This window comes from Fusarium proliferatum, assembly GCF_900067095.1.
Source record: "Fusarium proliferatum ET1 genome assembly, contig: FPRO_scaffold001, whole genome shotgun sequence".
NCBI classification, from domain to species: domain Eukaryota; kingdom Fungi; phylum Ascomycota; class Sordariomycetes; order Hypocreales; family Nectriaceae; genus Fusarium; species Fusarium proliferatum.
Window position 1 is genome coordinate 6,329,603 of NW_022194790.1, and position 18,729 is coordinate 6,348,331.

At 37.3% G+C, this 18,729-nt stretch overlaps 6 protein-coding genes across 6 annotated transcripts; 3 read left to right on the plus strand and 3 right to left on the minus strand.

Annotated features, from left to right (window-relative positions):
- Nucleotides 1–80: 80 nt before the first annotated feature.
- FPRO_00006 (related to reductases) lies at nt 81–789 on the plus strand (the record flags this gene model as incomplete). Its single annotated transcript, XM_031225871.1, has 3 exons — nt 81–131; nt 181–491; nt 540–789. 3 exons carry the CDS (start codon nt 81–83, stop codon nt 787–789), a joined length of 612 nt encoding a protein of 203 aa, XP_031076464.1.
- A 594-nt stretch (nt 790–1,383) lies between these two features.
- FPRO_00005 (uncharacterized protein) lies at nt 1,384–1,833 on the minus strand (the record flags this gene model as incomplete). The annotated part of the gene is made up of 1 exon (XM_031225872.1): nt 1,384–1,833. The coding sequence occupies one exon, from the start codon at nt 1,831–1,833 to the stop codon at nt 1,384–1,386; it is 450 nt and encodes a 149-aa protein (XP_031076465.1).
- Nucleotides 1,834–1,866: 33 nt separating this feature from the next.
- On the minus strand, nt 1,867–2,581 carry FPRO_00004 (uncharacterized protein; the record flags this gene model as incomplete). The annotated part of the gene is made up of 4 exons (XM_031225874.1): nt 1,867–1,917; nt 2,102–2,124; nt 2,236–2,284; nt 2,399–2,581. 4 exons carry the CDS (start codon nt 2,579–2,581, stop codon nt 1,867–1,869), a joined length of 306 nt encoding a protein of 101 aa, XP_031076466.1.
- Nucleotides 2,582–6,576: 3,995 nt separating this feature from the next.
- Nucleotides 6,577–7,538, minus strand: FPRO_00003 (uncharacterized protein; the record flags this gene model as incomplete). The annotated part of the gene is made up of 4 exons (XM_031225875.1): nt 6,577–6,648; nt 6,708–6,810; nt 6,878–7,412; nt 7,496–7,538. The coding sequence occupies 4 exons, from the start codon at nt 7,536–7,538 to the stop codon at nt 6,577–6,579; spliced, it is 753 nt and encodes a 250-aa protein (XP_031076467.1).
- Nucleotides 7,539–8,106: 568 nt separating this feature from the next.
- Nucleotides 8,107–10,405, plus strand: FPRO_00002 (uncharacterized protein; the record flags this gene model as incomplete). The annotated part of the gene is made up of 4 exons (XM_031225876.1): nt 8,107–8,253; nt 8,374–8,637; nt 8,691–9,146; nt 9,197–10,405. 4 exons carry the CDS (start codon nt 8,107–8,109, stop codon nt 10,403–10,405), a joined length of 2,076 nt encoding a protein of 691 aa, XP_031076468.1.
- A 5,009-nt stretch (nt 10,406–15,414) lies between these two features.
- FPRO_00001 (uncharacterized protein) lies at nt 15,415–16,051 on the plus strand (the record flags this gene model as incomplete). Its single annotated transcript, XM_031225877.1, has 5 exons — nt 15,415–15,474; nt 15,536–15,560; nt 15,692–15,707; nt 15,762–15,805; nt 15,948–16,051. The coding sequence occupies 5 exons, from the start codon at nt 15,415–15,417 to the stop codon at nt 16,049–16,051; spliced, it is 249 nt and encodes an 82-aa protein (XP_031076469.1).
- Nucleotides 16,052–18,729: the final 2,678 nt, after the last annotated feature.

An 18,729-nucleotide genomic window follows, 5' to 3' on the forward strand; every position in this document is an offset into this window, starting at 1 on the left:
GATAAAGGCAGTCGGCCAGGAGAGGGCTTATATTGAGAAATCCTTTTGCTCTCCATGGATTGATCAACAATGCGGGTATCATGAATACCCCTTTCGAGATCACTGCAGACGGTTACGAAGGGCAGTTTCAGGTCTGTTTTCCACCGACTCACTTACCCCACTGACTCTAACAGCCAACAGACAAACTACGTCTCGCACTGGCTCTTGACATACCAACTCCTCCCTCTTCTCACGGCCACGGCCATGGCCAGCCCGCCAGGCACAGTTCGCTTCGTCAATGTCACCTCCGATGGCCACAGCCTCTTCGCGCCATCCGAGGGCATCAAGTTCGATGACATCAACATGGAAGTCGCCGGCTCCATGACGCGCTACGGGCAATCGAAGCTGGGAAACGTGCTGCACGCAAAGGAGCTGAATCGACGATACGGGCCGGGCTCGGGAGTAGAGGGCGCCATATGGACTGCTGCTGTGCATCCTGGGCATATTCACACGTGAGTGCCAGCACCATTAAATGAACGCCAGTATACTGACAACACCAGGTCTCTCGATACGACGCCTAAGTTAACGTCCATCCTGCGCTGCATGGGAATCCTCGACGACGTCGACAACGGCAGCATCTCGTCCGTCTTTGCCATCGCCAGCGCGGATTTCAAAGAGAATCACTCGGGCGGGTACGTCGTGCCGTATGCCAAGATCGGCAAGCCGAGCAAGAACGCGACCAAGGCAGACCTGACGCTCAGGCTATGGAAGTGGACGGAAGCACACCTGAAAAGGAAAGGTCTGCTGTGAGACGCCGTAAATATAGAAGTGAATATTTTGGGATCGACCCCTATAGATTCAGCAAATCGGCGTTAGGAGGCACTCCAACTTTCTCGATGTGTCTTGCAATGTCTCAGGAGCGCGGTTTAGTCTCTGCGAGATCGCATCTGCTAGTGATGAGGAATCGAGAATCCCGGGCCTGCAGCTGGCTGTATAACTGGATCGGCAACATGGTAATGAGTATCATCGCAAGGCTGATGAAACTTCTATCCACCGCCGTGGAGCAAGCTGGTGAAAGACGTTTGTACCTGAGCACGAGTGCAGCATACGGTGCGGGAGGGGAGTCCCGCTGAAAGGTGGCCAGGAACGTGATTTGTTGTTAAACAGGACGACCAGTGGTTCACTGTTTTCCATGGACGAAAGGTTGGAGCCCATATGGAACGATAAGGTGCTTGGCGAACTGCAGGAGAAGCAGGCACCTGGAATAGTCTGGAGATGGACCGAGGGTATATTAAAGCCTTATCAGCGATCAAATGGCGCAGTTTGCCGGTTGTGTTGTAATTTCCCTCTAAAGAATTATCACGTCTTAATTGTATTAGAGCAACATCCTAGATTCAGTCAAAATCACTGTCCCAAATGAGGGAACAGAACCTCATCATGTCTATCGACATACGACCACAAGATCTTGATTTTCCCGTCCTCCACGACAAGCACGTCACCACCCTGAATGACCGGTATCTGCTCATCATCTGCCTCACTACCCTCCGGGACAACCTCCCAACGTGCAGTGGCCATATTCTGGCATACACTGGCTCCTCCATCAGCTCGATGCGAGTACCCCTTCAACTGATCCAGTAGAATAGATGATCGGATAAGCAAGCCATCATGGCCGTGGTGTGTAGAGCCGTCAAAGTCGAACCAGACGATGTCAGGAGCGAATATCTCCTTGATAGCGGCGAGGCGTTCTTCAGGGTTGGTGTAGGAAAAGAAGTTAATGTCGCGTTGTATAAGAGAGACCATGGCCTCTCTAGTTTCATGGCTTGCAACGGAGATGTTGATTGATTTGATTGGCATGGTTTGCTGGACTGGCTGCGGCTGATATTTGTTTTAGTAGATATATAGCTTGGAGGGGACGATGTGTAGGCTATTGGCGACTATCTTTATAGCTTCTGTTATTTGCTTCTCCTTAATGAAAGGAAGTGTCCTACTTATAGTTTGATAATGGTATCGAGGAGCTTTACGTGTGCTTACTGGAAAAGGCAAGGTCTAAGGCTCGTCACCGATCGCGACATGTCTCCTCATTCGGTTAGTACGTCTGCACCAAGCTTACGAATATGCTTACTTTCCCCCCTTCACGCAGCGAATCTACATCAAGCAAAGCTACCTTACATTAAAAGTCGCGGGGTTTTACCAGCCCGTGAGTCCGTGAGTCCGTGAGTCCGTGAGTCCGTGAGTCCGTGTCTAGCCGGGACTTACTGGACGGAGCGTAGTCCGCAGTGTTACCGGACATCCTTGTAATGACTAACTGCATGGTAGTGACTCAGGCTGTAGCCTAGGCTGTGAGGAAGAGGGCCTCTGGGTAGCACACAACTGCAGAGATCGCTAAAGGAGCTTCCGAATTGCAAAAAGCGCCACGAACCATGTGGGAACCATGCGTCGAGATCGAGGGCATAAGAGGGCCCAAAAAGTCGAGTTGTGCAGGCAGGCTAAGCTGTAGTAGCCGATCGATGCAGCGGTAAGCTGCCGACGAATGGGTGGGTGAGGATGCAGTGACCATCAGTGTCGGGAAGTACGGGAAGTCGAGGGACACAAAGCCCATCATGGTTACAGGCTCACGAGGCCGAAATGTCGAGGTGAAAAAAAAAAAGAAAGAAAGAAAGTCGCCCACTGCTGGGCACCCACGGCAAGTGAGTCATCCCAAGAAAGAGGTCCGTTGCCCACGGCTTTACGGGCGTCATTGTGGAGATCAACTGCCTCTTGCTGATTGGCATAGAGACCGTAGCTGGGACCAAAGCCGGGAACAGAATCCCGATTGGGGATTTGCGTCGGCCTCTTGACGGGCTCGACGTTTGTAGGCTTGGTGCAGATGGCAGTGGTAATTTATTGCCCAGAGTGATCCGACTGATTCTCAAAGTTGGACTTCTGAGGCTGAGAAACGCAGGTACACTGGGGAGCATCGCCTCCACCACCGATAATATAGTGAGTGACGTACTTGAATTTTGTAATAATCTCATAATGCTTGTCGTCATTCCGCAAGTTGCCATTGTGGGGAACGGCTATGGTGCCGGCGGCAACCAGAGAAGCGAGATATCCTGAGGAGCGCATCTTTTTTTACAGTCGATATTATTAATGGCAAATTGAATTTAGGTAACGATTCAGGCCTTTAAGGAAACGGACGAGATAATGAGTAGAAGATCACTAGTCGACTCCTCGACAAGTGGATGAGTGGTTGGTTTGTAGAGCAAGGATTGATAGGCCTGATTAAATCTGAACAAGAAAAGAACTAGAAGATACGGGACAGTTTCAATGCTATTCTCAGTCGTCCTAATGCTGTGTAGAGCCATGAAGTTATGAAGCCCTGTAGCAGAAAGTTGTATATATACCTTTCTCCGCATTTTCTATAATAGAGTAGTTAGACGATTCTAGCTTAATACCCTTTAAACAAAGTACCGCAGTATTAGTGATAAGTACCTGGATCTTTGCTTCCTGGATGTTTGTAAACTTTCCATATGGAAACAAATGTTTATGGATAGTATTGGGATGGAAAATCTTATAAAATTCTTAGAGAAGAGCTTATCTGACCCGAACCAGGGTGTAGCAAGTAATGCGGAGCCTATGTCCCTATTGGGTACGTTATAATATTAATAAATCAAGGAGGCTAGTTGGCAGCTAATATTCTGCAATCTGGTCTATGATTATTATGTAAAGTACGACTGAGAATAAGTTAGGTATGGTTTCCACTTTAGTACTGGTTCTTGCCACTTTGATAATCTATATTATTATATTCCTCGTCCTCTGTACTTTAAATTGGCGTTTCTATGCGCCTTAAACATATATAGGCACTTTGTATAAATAGTAGGTTACAGGATGGCATTAGCATCTTAAATATTAATCCTAACTATCTTCTAGTAAATGCAGTCCTATACTACCTAATAGATTCTTCTATTAGATAGGGGCTTTTTAGAAAGTATTAGATACCTATGCCCTTTAGCGCTAAAGTCTAGATTTATACCTTTTTATTAGATTCCTTTATATTTATTGCGCTATCTGCCTTATTACTCTCTGCATTATTTAGCTAGTTCTCCTTCTACTTAATGCTACAGGCAGCAATAAAAAGAAGCAGCTTAAGATTCTTTCCTACAGTAATATTAATATTAAAGACTTAACTAAGAGGAATAGATTATAAGCATATTACTTTATAGCCTAGGTTATATATATATTTATAATATATACTATTATATACAACTTCTTTTTTTATATAAACCTGCAGTAAGCCTTTCTGCTGACCCTACAGTATACTAAGCGCATCTTATCCTGCACTATCTTATTTACTTTAGTGCCGAAAGAGTGTTTCGATAAGGACCATATCTGTAGCCTCTTTAACGGCTTGGCTAAAAAGATTTAGATTGCTAGCGACACTAAGCAGCTAGATAGGACTATTTAAGAGGGTGATAACCGGTTATAAATCTTGAGAAAGCAAAAATCGAATGGATCAGACTATAAGAAGAAGCGCATTAAGTATGGAACGAAGACAGGCAATAAGGCCGAAAGGGCAATGACCAGCACATCCGATCCTGAATATGGGAACCTTATTACCGGCTGTAGTCGCGAGGACAAGCGACCTACCTACCGCGAAGGCCCTTTAGGGCTTATCGGCAAGAAAGTCGACACTATCCCATAGGGCCGAAAAAAGCTTAAGGGCCTTATCCCCAAAGCCCAGAACGCTTAGAATAACTGGCTTGCTGGTGATTATAAGAAACATACTGCTTTTTTATCAGATTCTCTACTTAATATAATATACAGGTTACTTTTCAAGCCGCTACACACCACCGCGCCCTTCAAAAGTCTCCTCGATTTATCGGCAGAAAGCTAAACGAAGTTATCTGGAAGAGCCTTAATTAGTCATGGTATCAGGTTGCAATACGTCAATATGTTATCTACACTGCCATTGCTGGTCTTGTTGTATTTTAGGCTCTTCTTGTAACTATTGTTGGTATTATTGCGCAAGTAAATACCATCAAGTTGCCTGGCCTAACCTGATACAGAATATTCCACAGGTAAATTTGGCAGTCGTCTTCCTTTCTATCGTTGTGTTAATCCAACCGTTTAGGTTATCCTTGGCGCTGTTTCTGGCTTCTTACCTTCCATCGCGCTATCTATTCTGATGTCCTCAGTGCCAGTGTTCATACGTACCTGTGCCAGGTGGTCTGGCTGTGTTTCACTATCGCAAGCTGAGCTCTTCACCCAGAAGGCGTACTTCATTTTTCAAGTCCTCCAAGTATTCCTGACGATTCTTTCGATTTTATAATGCATCGTATTGGCTGCTCAAAGACTCGACAGGGTTCTCCTGATTTTATAATTCCTCTTATTTGCCCACTTCACAAGCCACTATCAAGGATCAAGATCACTAAATATAAGATTAACCTCGAATTCTGTCTTTACTCAGCAGTAGCCTCTTTTATCAGTATGTAAAATTCTCTGGCATGTTCTAAATAGTTTAATTACGCTAAAAGGTATCGATTGATCCACGTTTTATTTCGTGCATCGATGTTGTTGATTTACTGTGGAATTTCTCAGTGTATTGTTCAACACACACGACGCCTCCCCAACCCGCACCCTCAACGCATGACTGATATCGCTGAGGTAGACATGGGTGTTGCGTAGAGCTAGCGGCTTGGCTGTCTTGGAACCGATTCTTCCAGTGGCACCGGAAACTATAATGATATAGCCGGCCAAGTCAGGGGGGTCAGCTTCGGTGTAGGTGGGGGTCTAGCCGGGCATGGCTCGTGGCTACACGTAGAACGGGGGTTGGCTTTGTTCTGTAGATTGAACTGCTGTATATCTTGGCTTGAATGTATAAAATGGAAATCTACGTGTCATAATTACAGTATACACCTCGCTCAGTCTCTTATTTATCCATTCCGATCGTCTCAAATCATTTCGCTGGTGCCCATGTATGCTCTATACACTGACGACGCCTCGCTGCGGAGCTCCGGTCGCAGCATAAGGATCTAGTATCTCGGATCTAAGCGCGGCGCCAAGAACAATCATAGCTCCGTTTCGAGTTTCCACAATGCCGGATCTACGGCATTGTTGCCCTGTGCTACTTTGACGCAATGTCTTGCACTAGGTGAGGAAGCTCGGTGGTAAAAAGCGCCCTGGCCCGGCCACGACCGAGCACGCTTACACACAGACAAGCTCGGGCGAGCCGTTTGATCTGCGCAAGGCAGATGCCTTGCGCATCAAGCTTTTGCGGACTAGAATAGGAACCAAGCCCCTGTTCAAGGTGGCAGGCAGAGGGTAGGCATATGGAAGGGTGGCCTACGCCAGAGCAGTAAATGAATCTGCCAACTGGATGGGGGAGCATGGAAAACTTAGCAGACCATCCAGCAATGGACGAAGAGCGTAATTCTGAAAGTCAAGCAAGTTCAGGTTCGGATCTACAGTCGCACCTCTCACACAGAGTGCCATAGATGCACAGAGCAAGGAAATAGTCAATTGTGGCGCTCAAACGCAAACCTAGAAGCTGAAAACCCATTCTACAATGCTATCATTCAAGACAAAGCCGAAGAATGACAGCAAATGCTCGGCGCATGGTTACCACGGAATCGGAGTTCCATCCGCGTGGATGAAACGTCCAGAGTAATTGTCCCTGGTGGCCGTGTCGATCTAACCAACCATCGTCAGCCTACGCCGCACGCGAAGCAAGAAACAAAGCAGGTGCTTACCCGTTCAATAATTTTCTTCGCCACTTCATCAAGATCTGAGAATGGAGGGTTTTCCATCTTGTAAGCCTTGACTGCATTCTTTCCCATCTCCGTCTCGACAAAGCTGAAGGTACAGTGGCATCGTCAGCGCAATCCTATAAGAAACTCTACTTTCGCGCGGGATCACTTACCCAGGAGAGACAGCAAACGCAATAATGTTCTCATACTCTGCGTGAATTGTCTTTGTGAAATGGTTTAAAGCCGCCTTGGAAGCATTATACGGGAACATCTTGAAGAACATATACTTCTGATAGTCCTCAATTGAAGCAACGGCCGAGCTCATTGCCATCCACTTCGGGTTCTCGGCCCTCTCCAGAAGAGACTTCAGGCCCATAAAGAGAAGCGCCGGACCGGCTGCGTTGATGACATACACGTCGGCCACAGCCTTGGGATCGATGGATTCGACAGGACCTTGGTTGCCGACAATGGCGGCGTTGGCGATGATGACGTCTAGCTTAGTAATGCCTTGGGCCTCAAGCTTGTTTACGGCGTCGAAGGAATCGGTTGTGGAGGTGGCTTCGATCTTGACGAGGATGACTCTGCTGCCCTTGCCGGCTGGTAGTTCAAGGAGTGCTTTGGCGTTAGGGCTGGTAATGTCACGCAGAGCAGCGATGACAGTGTGGTGTGGTCGGCGGAGGTAGTGCTCGAGGAACCCTTTGCCGATACCTGCCATTTCTGTGAGATTCAAGAGCCAATGGGTTGTCAAGCCACGAAAGAGAGGTGGTAGCGAGAGCTGTAAGTACACTGACCTCGACTGGCGCCAGAGATGAGTACATTGGTAGTGGTACCCATTGTGATGAGTTAGGTTTGAAGGCTGCGTATAGTCTTTAGACTTGGTGGTGGTACTTGACGCTGATGATTGCGAAGTCTGATGAACATCAAATTCCATTGCGGATTAGCCTTTATATACTTCTCACGATAGTTTCCCCGTCTCATTTTGGAGGCTTAGTCACTTATCTGTAAGCGCAATCGGCGTAGAACATAGGCCTTCGCACTGCAGTTACTTGGCCCAATTGGGGCATTTACATGCACTGGGCGCTGACGCTCCCTCATCGGCCTTGTTCCCCAAGAATCTCCGCGATTAGTCATAGCCTAGCAAGCTCTGCAAGATAACTGACTGGTCCGAATCGGCTAAGCTCAGTTGGGAAATGACCGCTCGGAATGTTAAGAACGCGAAGTCCCGCATCTAGCTGATATGCGCCTTCTGCTTATTCAACCCCGTGAGGCGGGAGTAGGTAGAAAATAGCGCAGAATTCGAGCGCATTCGTGGACAGTTCAAAGTCCGGCATCCTGCGACTGCGCTCAGCAATCGCATCTTTTCACTGATCACAAATATCAGGTCCAGATTCAGCATTCCATCATGGAAACAGGATCGATAGCGGGCGCTAGTAGAAGGCGGACAGACGGAGGGGTTGGCACTCCGAGCAATCGGGTCCTTTCTTGCGCAAATTGCCGCCGGAGGAAGATACTCTGCAACAAGGATATCCCTTGTGCGAATTGTATCAAGGTCAGTCATTCTGTCTCTATCACGCTAAGTCTCGTGTAAGTGACATCATTTGTCACTTCTCGTGATCGAGTTACCGCACTATCCTGCTTGTATTTGGACGAACGACTCTAAGACGAACAGAACAACGTAACTTGCGTACCTTCCAAGCCGGCACCCTCAAGGCCTAGGCTTAAGTCTACTGCTCGGGATATACAGGAGCGCCTTGCCAAATGTGAAGCATTGCTTCAAGAACACGTTGCAGTGGATGACAGCTCCCAAATTCGTTCAGGACAGGGAGGTACCACCACCAGCAGTAACGACATCGCGCCAGCCAGCAGCGAAACAATTGGTGAATCGGCGAGGACGCATGCCGATGGCGATTTGTGGGTGACTCTCAACGACGAGGTATTTGCCCTTCAACCTGCATCACAATCCAATGAAGCTGACCATCAATACAGATCTGTAAAATGAAGAACCTTATGGAACAGGATCAGCCAGAGGTTGCTTTCAGCGAAGAAAATGCATCTGATGATTTCACAGGCTATAAACCCCTGAGGTTCACTAACTGTCCGACCCTCGACCCGATCACAGCCTTCAAGCTGTGGCAGATATATCTCGAGCGCGTCAATCCACTGCTCAAGATAATACACGCACCCACTGTTCAACCCCTAATTGTCTCTACAACAGCCGACATCGAATCGACTCCGCTGGATCAACAAGCACTGGTGTATAGTATTTTCGGACTGGCTGTATTGGCACTTAGAAGTGACGAAATCACAAACATGCTTGGTGCTGAAAAACAGCGAGACGACTTCCTCCAAGAATTTCTTACCGCAGTCAGCGTGTCGCTGGCGCAGTTTGGTTCTCCGGGACGGTACAACATGGTTGTCCTGCAAGCTCAGATACATACTTCTGTAAGTTTTGATGGCTTTTCTGTGGGTAATAGAAGCGGCTGACGGTGAAGATCATCCTCATGGGCCAATGCAACAAACATGCTGCCTGGGTCCTGTCAGGTACACTAGTACGAATCGCTATGAGCATGGGCTATCATCGTGATGGCACACATCTATCACTCTCGCCATTTGAAACAGAAATGCGTCGGCGTATTTGGTGGCAAATTGTCTTTTTCGACATCAAGCTGGGCATCGACTCTGGTTTAACACACAGCTCCGTGCCTGAGCACTTCGACACCAAAAGCCCTCTCAACCTCAACGATGCGGACCTGTTCCCCGATGCCACAGATCCGCTAGTGCACAAAGAGGGACCTACGGAGATGGCATTTGTCATAGTCATAAGTCGGGTATCGGCGTATTTACTCGACAAGAAGGCTCGTCAGGCCATGGAGGCGAACATCTTTGGCCACGGCGGAGACCGTGGAAGCATAGATGCTTCCCTCTTGAACCATAATCGGCTCCTCGTACAACAGCTTGACGCTGACCTTGTGGACATTGAAAGAAGGTTTATTCCATCCGCTGCAAGTAAAGTCCACGCGGCGGCCCTAGGAATCCGCCCACACCTTATCAGACGGCTGCACGACATGATGCATCCTATGCAAGAATCACCAGACTGGGGGACTGATGTCTTGTCTCCTCGTGACAGCCTCTTCAAACTCATTCTCTCCAGCTGCGAAAACGCGAGCAACTCGTATGATTCGATGGATCGATGGGGCTTTGCGTGGTATATCCGCTTGCATTTCAACTTTGATATCCTTGCCTCCCTCGCCACTTTCTTATTTCACAGTCCGGCGAATTCGTTAGCTAATCGCGGTTGGGCCGTGCTTGAGTCACTTTACGCTAAGCATTCCTTGTTGGACACTCACAGGCCGAATGCCGCAGTCACTCCGTCACAGTTCATTTTAAAGGCCTTCGGCGAGCGAGAGCGCGTCTTAGCCGAAATGGGAGAGATCGTCGATGTTCCTGAACTCATTGCCACACTAAGGCAAATGAATCAACTGCACACTCTGACTCCTCCAACTTCAACTAACGCGAACCCTTGGACTGCAGTTGAATGGATCTCGGGCGACTTTATGCACGACGACGGCACGCAGCGGTCAGAAGGCTTCATGCCGCAGGCCGACGCAGGCGAAGGGTTCAGCGAGAGGTATGAATTCTGGCCGGGGGCGTTATGGAATGCGGAGTGGGGACAAGGCTATGGGGGATCGACATCGGATTGAGCTGCTGCTTTTTAACATAAGGAAACCTAAGAATTATTTGCAGATAATTCTATTAGAATTATATATATAAATGCAATTTTATAGGCTATATATATTACAATCAAACTTAAAAAAGCGCTTACATTATATGCCCCCTATATTTTCTTAACTAATAAATAACCTAATTATATATACTTACTATATAATTACAGTAATTATCTATAATTATTTAATAATTAAAATACTTATCAGTAATTAAGGCTAATTATATAGTAATTATAGCTACTAAACCGTAATTACTACTAGTATATAGACTATATTTACTAGCATTAAAATAAAATTTGACTTACTAGCTATTAATAAGACTTCTTTATATTAATAAGCCTAATATATGTTACTTAATTATTAAGAAATATAATACTTAGCTAAACTTAATATATATGCCTTATATTTCTATAAATATAAAACCTAATATAGATTAATTTCTTATTTAAAACCTATAACTATTATATATTAATAGCTTTTATTTAATATATACTATATTATATTAAATAATAATATACTATTAAGATATTTAATAATACTAATACCTTAATACCTCTATATATTAAAGTACTGCCTAATAATGCTAAAATAGCCACTAAAGTTTAATAACTATATAATACTATTAATATACTATAAGTATAAGTAAATATATAATTTATTATAAATAATAAAGGAGGTAACTATAAATACTATAAAAGGGACCCTAAAGAAGTATTTAAGCTGCCTAAATTAAAACCCTTTAAAAGGCAGGTAAGTAATATAATCCTATTTCTTACCTAAATAAAAGGTTATTTTTAATTATTTCTAAATAGGCTAAATAGCCTAATTAAAAAGTTACTATTTACTGTATTATTAATTTAAAAAAATACTAAAGACTAATTTAAACTTATTATAAGGGACTATCTTAAAAATAAAGAAAACCTATAGGATTAAAATACTTAAAATATTTTTAAAAATTAAGAAAACTTTAAATAAGCACTTAAAGATAATTTTAAAATAATTAATAAAAAATGCCAGGTAGTAGCTAAACTGCTTATACTTAAATAATATAAGTTATATATAACTTACTTAATTAAGTTTTAATAGCTAGCTGCTAAAACCTAATAAGATAATAACTTACTTATAGAAATTTACTATTAAAGCCTAAAAAAAGAAGTTAAGGATAAATTATACCTAGCTAATAGACCTAAAGATTTAATTATATATATTATTATAGTAATTAAGATTAATAAATAATAGTATAAATATAAGAGAGAGAGAGTAAACTATAAGAAAGGAAATAACTTTAACCTTTATTACTTTAATTAATAATAAAATAATAATAATTAAGGTAACTTTTAAAACTAACAATAACTATAAAAGAACTATTAAAGTAATATATTATATAGATCCTATAAAGGACCTATAATCTTAAAAGTTACCTAACTAGATAATAGAAATTATAGACTATATAATTTATTTAAATATAAATACTATAATTATAATTAATTTAGATATATAGTATAATAATACTTATAGCCTAAAAAGCTATAAGATTTAAATTACAGTAAGTAAATATTAAGATTAACTTAATAGCTAAAACCTTAAATAGCTATATATATATAGATACTAGAAATAATATAAAGTAAATATAATAGATAATTTAATAGAGAAAATAAAATTATATAGTTAAAATATAAAAAGAGAGAAAACTAAAAAAGAAGAATAAGCTATATACCTTAAAAAAGCTTAAATAAAAAAGAATTTAATAAAATAAGCTATAAAATTGAAAATATTATAAATATATAAAGGATTTTAAAAAATAAAAATACTTTAATAAAAGATAGAGAAAATAAAAAGAGAAAATAAATAAATAAAACTTAAGGAACTTAAGAAATAACTAAATATAAAGAAACTGTAAATATTAGGAGTTATTAAAGAAAGAAAAGCTATTACCTTTAATATAGAAAAATTAAGCTAGATATCTGAATTAATTAATAATATCTCTATTAAAATAATACTTTAAAATAAAGAGAAATATTAGGCATAAGAAGTTAAAGTAAGAAACTAACTTTAATAAAAGAAATAATAAAGCTCCTATAGTATACAATATAAAGGTAAATATACTAAAATAACTACTTAATACCTCTACTACTAAGATAAATAAATCTTATAAAAATAGGAATAACCCTATAAGAAAAAAGTTAATAAAGACAGCTTAAGAATTTATAATATATAGGAAGATATCTATATATAAGAAGCTAGAGAATATTTAGATATAGAAATAGGAAGAAAAGTCTATATTAAGGCTTATTATACTAATAATGCACTTAACTTACTATATAAAGAACCTATTTTTAATATATAAGATAATATATAAATAATGCTAATATACCCTTAATATAATAAAGTAGCCTAGGTATTATATAAGAACTATTAGTATAAATAATATAAGCTAGATAAAATAGATAATAACTATTTTTTTATAATTATAACCGAAATACCTAATAATAAACTCTATTTAATAAATAAAATAAAAGGATATTTAGTATACCTTTAATATAACTATCTTAAAGTAATAGAACTATAATTTAATATAGCACTTTATAGAAAGATATATAAAGTTAGTAAATTAATATAAGGAATTAAAGAAAATATAAAGATTATTAAGGATATAGAAAAAGAATTTAATAAAATTACTTAAGGAAAATATAAATATCTCTGAAAAGAACCCTAGCTACTATAAGTTAAGACTCTTTTAATAAAAGGGGCAGCCCTAATTAAGTCAGAAAGTATCCTATATAGTATAATACAGCTAGGAAATAATATAGCATTAATAAAGGTATAGCAGGCATTAAGTAAAGGGGGATTTTAGTAAAAGGGTTAACTATAATTAAATAGTTATTAGCAGAATATAGTAAGTAAAAAGTTTAAATTAATAAATAGATAGAGAAAAAAATAAAAAAGAGAAAAAAAAAAAAAAAGAGAAAGTTAAAGTATATATATAATAATAAATATATAGATATAGATTAGTTATGTAAGTAGGGATAGGGTTGGCAGGATAGTGAATATCTTTATTAAATTCAAGCGCTAAGCAGAAAATAACAATTAAAATCTCCTAAAATTTAACGTTAGTAGATAAGCATATAAAAAGTAGAGAGAAGTATAGTTTAAGGTATAATTAAATAACTAGTAAGTATTAAAACTATTTTAATTTTAATTTACGCCTTCTATCTTATTTTCTCTTTTATATTCTATTATTAATCTAGTTTAAGACTTAGGCCTATTAAAATGCTACTTACTAAATAACGTTATACCTTTATTTATGGCTTATAGCGGCAACTAATATCGTTACGTTTAAATGCATACAGTACTTTAATTAGTCTCCTGAAGCTAATATAATAAAGAATAAATATATACGCTAAACTTACTTTAATATCTTAACCTAAAAGGAGATATAAAGGCACGTAAAGCTTAGGGTTAGAAGAAAATCCTACCTAATAATTATAAAGATACCCCCTAACTGTATTAATAGTTTACGGCTAAATAAGTTAAGTTAATTCTATAAAGAGATAGTAAGTTTATTATTTAAGATACTATATAGTAGTTATTGTCTTTTTAATGTAACTATAAGATTAAAAAGAGTATATATAGTACTATAATTCTTTATATAGAAGTATATATTAGATATTATATTTATTTTTCTATAAAACTACTATTTACTATACCAGTCTTTAACTTATATATAAGATAAGAGGCATTCTATTAAGTTAGCGCAATAATATTAGCATATCGGCAGCTAGTATTAAATAGACTATTCTATCTCTATATAATAGCGTGCCTTATAATCTTACTTAATTATCTTATTATAGAAATAGCCAATTATAAGAACCGATACTTATAATAATACTCTCTTTATACTGTAATAAACAGACTATAAAAGGTAAAATTAATAGGTATAAACTCTATCTATATAAATATAAATATTATAAGCAAATATAGTTATAACTAAAATAAAATAAGTAAGCCAGCAGTTTAATAAAGATCTAGTTCTACTTATATAGCTTAGGGTATATTTATTAATTTTATATAAATTTATTCTGTATATATTACTATAGGCTATTATATACTCTTAGCGCAAGAAAAGGCAGATAAGGCTATATAAGAATGAGATCGGTTAAGGCAATATTATATAGCAGCCTTTTAGAATAGAGTTATAATTTTAGACGATTTTTATCTACCTGTTATTATAAGCAGCTACTTATTAAATTTCCTATAAAACTTATTTATTAAGATAGCTAGAAAAAAAAGCTTTTTGCTTAATATATATCTTTTCTACCTAAAATTTAATATTAGGCTAATATTTTAACTTACTAGTATATAATAATAAATAGTAAGAGAGCATTACCCTATATTAAGTAGGCAACTATCTAGTTTTTAGTGTTCTCTAAAGAAGCCAAACCTTATCCCCTAATCGGTCGATTATAATAATGCATAAGCTGCCGATAATATAAGTAAAAGAAATAACCCTATAACCGGATTATATATCTCTATATGCCATTTACAGACCTAATTGTCTTAAGAATAACCCTACCCTATTGCCATATATGCAAATGCATCTCTATATTTAATAATACTATAACTAGCAGCACCTTATAAAGGCATAATAGATCGTTAAGCAGTTTAATATTACTTAAGAATTTCTACCTATAGCTAAATTCTTAGGCCTTAATTTATATAATAACCTAGCCTTACCTATTTCTGCTAATATGGCTTAGCCTAGATAGGGCTGCAGATTAGACAGCAAGCCTGGCCCTAAGTCTAGGGCTAAACCAATACTCTTCTTATTATCTTTATGTAATCTTAATACTTATATAGAAGATAGAGATAAAAGTAATATATCTAAGAACTTTAGGCTTACTAATGGCACTATGCCAGACCTATCGATCCCTATATGACTATTATTAACCGGTTCTACTTAATATAAAGACTCTACTTCCTTACTAATGCCAGTCTATCTGGCCTTATTACCTTTACCTTTATCTAGTTTATCTTTAATAACGTTAGTAGGTAGAGATAAATCTATCCTTAGTAGTTATCTTTAAGTAATTAATAAATAAAATACAGCTAGTAGTCCTAATTTTCTATACCAGTAAGGCAGTATATATAATTATATACTTTAAGTATTTTTTAGCCATTAATATAACTGTATATTATAGATTTATTATTATCTAATTGCTCCCTTCTAGATTAATAGAATATACTAATTTATATCTCTAATAGGCCTAAGTTTATATAAGTAAGCCAAGCCAGAAAATACCTAAACACTTTAGGAATATACTGACTATATTAGCCATTCCCTTCCTCCTTTACTGACTATCTTTATAAAATATAACAGTACTTATAATCCTTATATTTCCTTTCTATAGTAGTAAAGCTTCCTCTCTAACTAACCGGCTAAACCCTTATCGTTATATAAAATACAGGCTTTACTATACTATAGCTCTATAATAGTTATATAGCAATAGGATATTAATAGTATCTAGTTTAAGGCAAAAAGTCTCTCTACTATTTAAGCCCCTAGCTACTTTTAACTCTCTTTTTTCCCTACTTATAGAAGTAATATATTTACTGCTTAAGTAATATAACCTTATGGCCTAGACCTAGTATATATAAGGCATACCTCTTTTAGCAGTTTTACTACTGCCAGTATCTACTTCTCCATTCTTCTATTTTTCCCTAATAGAGCTTAATTATATATAAAAGCTTCTGCTAATAGCCTATCCTTAATACAGTTTAAAGACTTATATAATAGCATTATCCTTCTAGCTATCTTTAAAACAGTCCCTAACTATATATAACAGGAGATACCTAACTTATATAAACTGCTATATATAAAGTCTTATGCCTACTAAAAGAAACCAGGTACTAGCCGTTAGGCTACTAAAGATAAGAGTTAAGCGTTTTGCCTGTCCTATAGTATCCTTGCCAGAAATCTTACAGACTTTTAGATATTAGTAGTAAAAAAAGCGAATATATATAATATATAAATAAGAAGAGAAGATACTATTCTATACTTTAGAAACCCTTACCTCCTATTTTAAGCATATAATCTAAAGAATATATTTATATTGCAGACACTTAAGGGAAGTTTAGCCCTATTTTAAGATAGTATCCTGGCTAGACTTAATGCAAACCAGATTAATATATACTCTTACTAGCTTAATATAGGCATATAAGATCACATTTATTAGCTATTATCCCTATTACTAAACCACTATAGAGAAAAGCCTTAAATACTTCTATAGAAAAGCGCCTATTATAAGCACCTTTATAACTAGCTAGGTAGTATAGTTCCTAAAGCCTCTCTAATTACTAACTAATATTAATTATATCTACTTTATAACGTAAGAATATACTATATAAAGGTAAAGGCAAGTTAGGCATTAAATCCTAACTACCTAAAGGCTAGGTCACCTAAGATTATTTAGGCTAAAGTATATAACTATAGTAAAGATCTATTTAGAGTTATATTTAGCGATTACTAGCTTTTTAGTTTAGGGCTACTGCCACTTCTAGCTTTTAATAAGATAATATTAAAAGATCTAGTAGCTACTAATTAAAACCGATAGTATATATTTATATTACAGCTTAATCACTCCTATCTTATAGATACTTAAGAAGCTAATAAGCGGTATATATAAGTTATTACTACTTTAAAAAGGTATTTAAATTTTAGGATCTAAAAAGAGGTTACCTTCTATCTTAATATTATCCTTACTATATAGGCTAATGGCATACTAGACCCTAATTAAAACCTTTATATTAGACTAATATATTAAAATATTCCCTTTACTTCTGTAATAAGTAATTAATACTGCCCTTTTTAGGTGCTTCTAATAAAGACAGTAGTAAAATTTATATCTATATAGGCTACTTGCTTTTTATTTCTACTTAATTATATATTTCTATAAGTATTAAATAAAGTAGTTAAGCCTTTATTATTATTATTATTATTATTATCTTTACTTAATCCTATTTAGTAGATCCTTAGACTTTATATTATACAGCTTCTATATTATCTTCTTATATATTTAGTTAATAATAAGCAAGAATATAGCTTTAATAACTAAATATAGCGGCCAACCTAGACAGTATAGATATATAGCTATAGTTAGAAGTCGCTTAAGTAGCGCTATAGTCTAGGCCTAGAAGATATAATTAATACCTCCGGCATACTATAGATCCCTAATAGTTATTTTAATTAGTAGAGGGGGCATATCGCGCTTAAGGTTTTAATTGACCTCTATATATCTTGCAATCTATTATAGGCTAAACTAGCTTATTAATCTAATATTTAAGTACTTACTACTAACTAGGTTACTATTAAATTGCAATTTTAATAATTAACTAGTAATACTTGTATAGAGTATAATTAAGGCTATAAAGAGGATGCTAAAAGACTTACTGGCAGGGCCATTACTCTCGCTATGTAAGAAATAGCCTAGGCATACTATTAGCACTTCCTCGCTAAGTTATATTTATATTAGGATTAAACCTAAAGGTAGGTTAGGCAGTAGAAACTGCTAGTACTTAACTTATTAAAAGAAGCCTAGGATGATTTAGCAGCTAAGATAAGCTAAATTCCTACTGCCTAAAGTATTTATAGTATCTATATTAAGGTATAGGCTAAATATTGCTAAGTTATAATAGATAATATTAATAAGAATAATTATAGCGACTTTTATATATCTATATTGTTATTATTACAGTCTATTCTGCCTATAAAGCTACCTTACTGGATAACTACTTACTGGCGCCTGCCCCCTAAAAATAGCTAATCTGACTTTCTATTTTAGCAGATCTTTTACTATACTATCCCTAAATTCCAAATCGCATTAAGTTAGTGCAAATTAGAATCCTATATAAATCAAAACTGCACTATTAATAATAGGAGATAGGTATAATTTAAAAATAGAGGGTTAATATAAATTAAAACTATAGTAAGTAATTTAATAAAATTAATATTATTAAAAAGTAGATATTTAGGTAAATTATCTATTTAATTTTTAAGGTATAATTAGTTTATTTATAGTTATAATATTAAGTTAAAGTTTAGAAGTTAATTAAAAGATATTATAAAAAGTAAAGAAATTAAGCAGTTTAATTAGCTAGATAAGATATAAAGAGCAGGCTATTAGTAATAGAGTTTAATATTTAAAATTAAGGGGCCAGTAAAAGAAAGTAATGGCAAAAGTAAAGAGATAAACCTATTTATATATTAATTACTGGCATTCCTATTCCCTATTTATATAAAATGC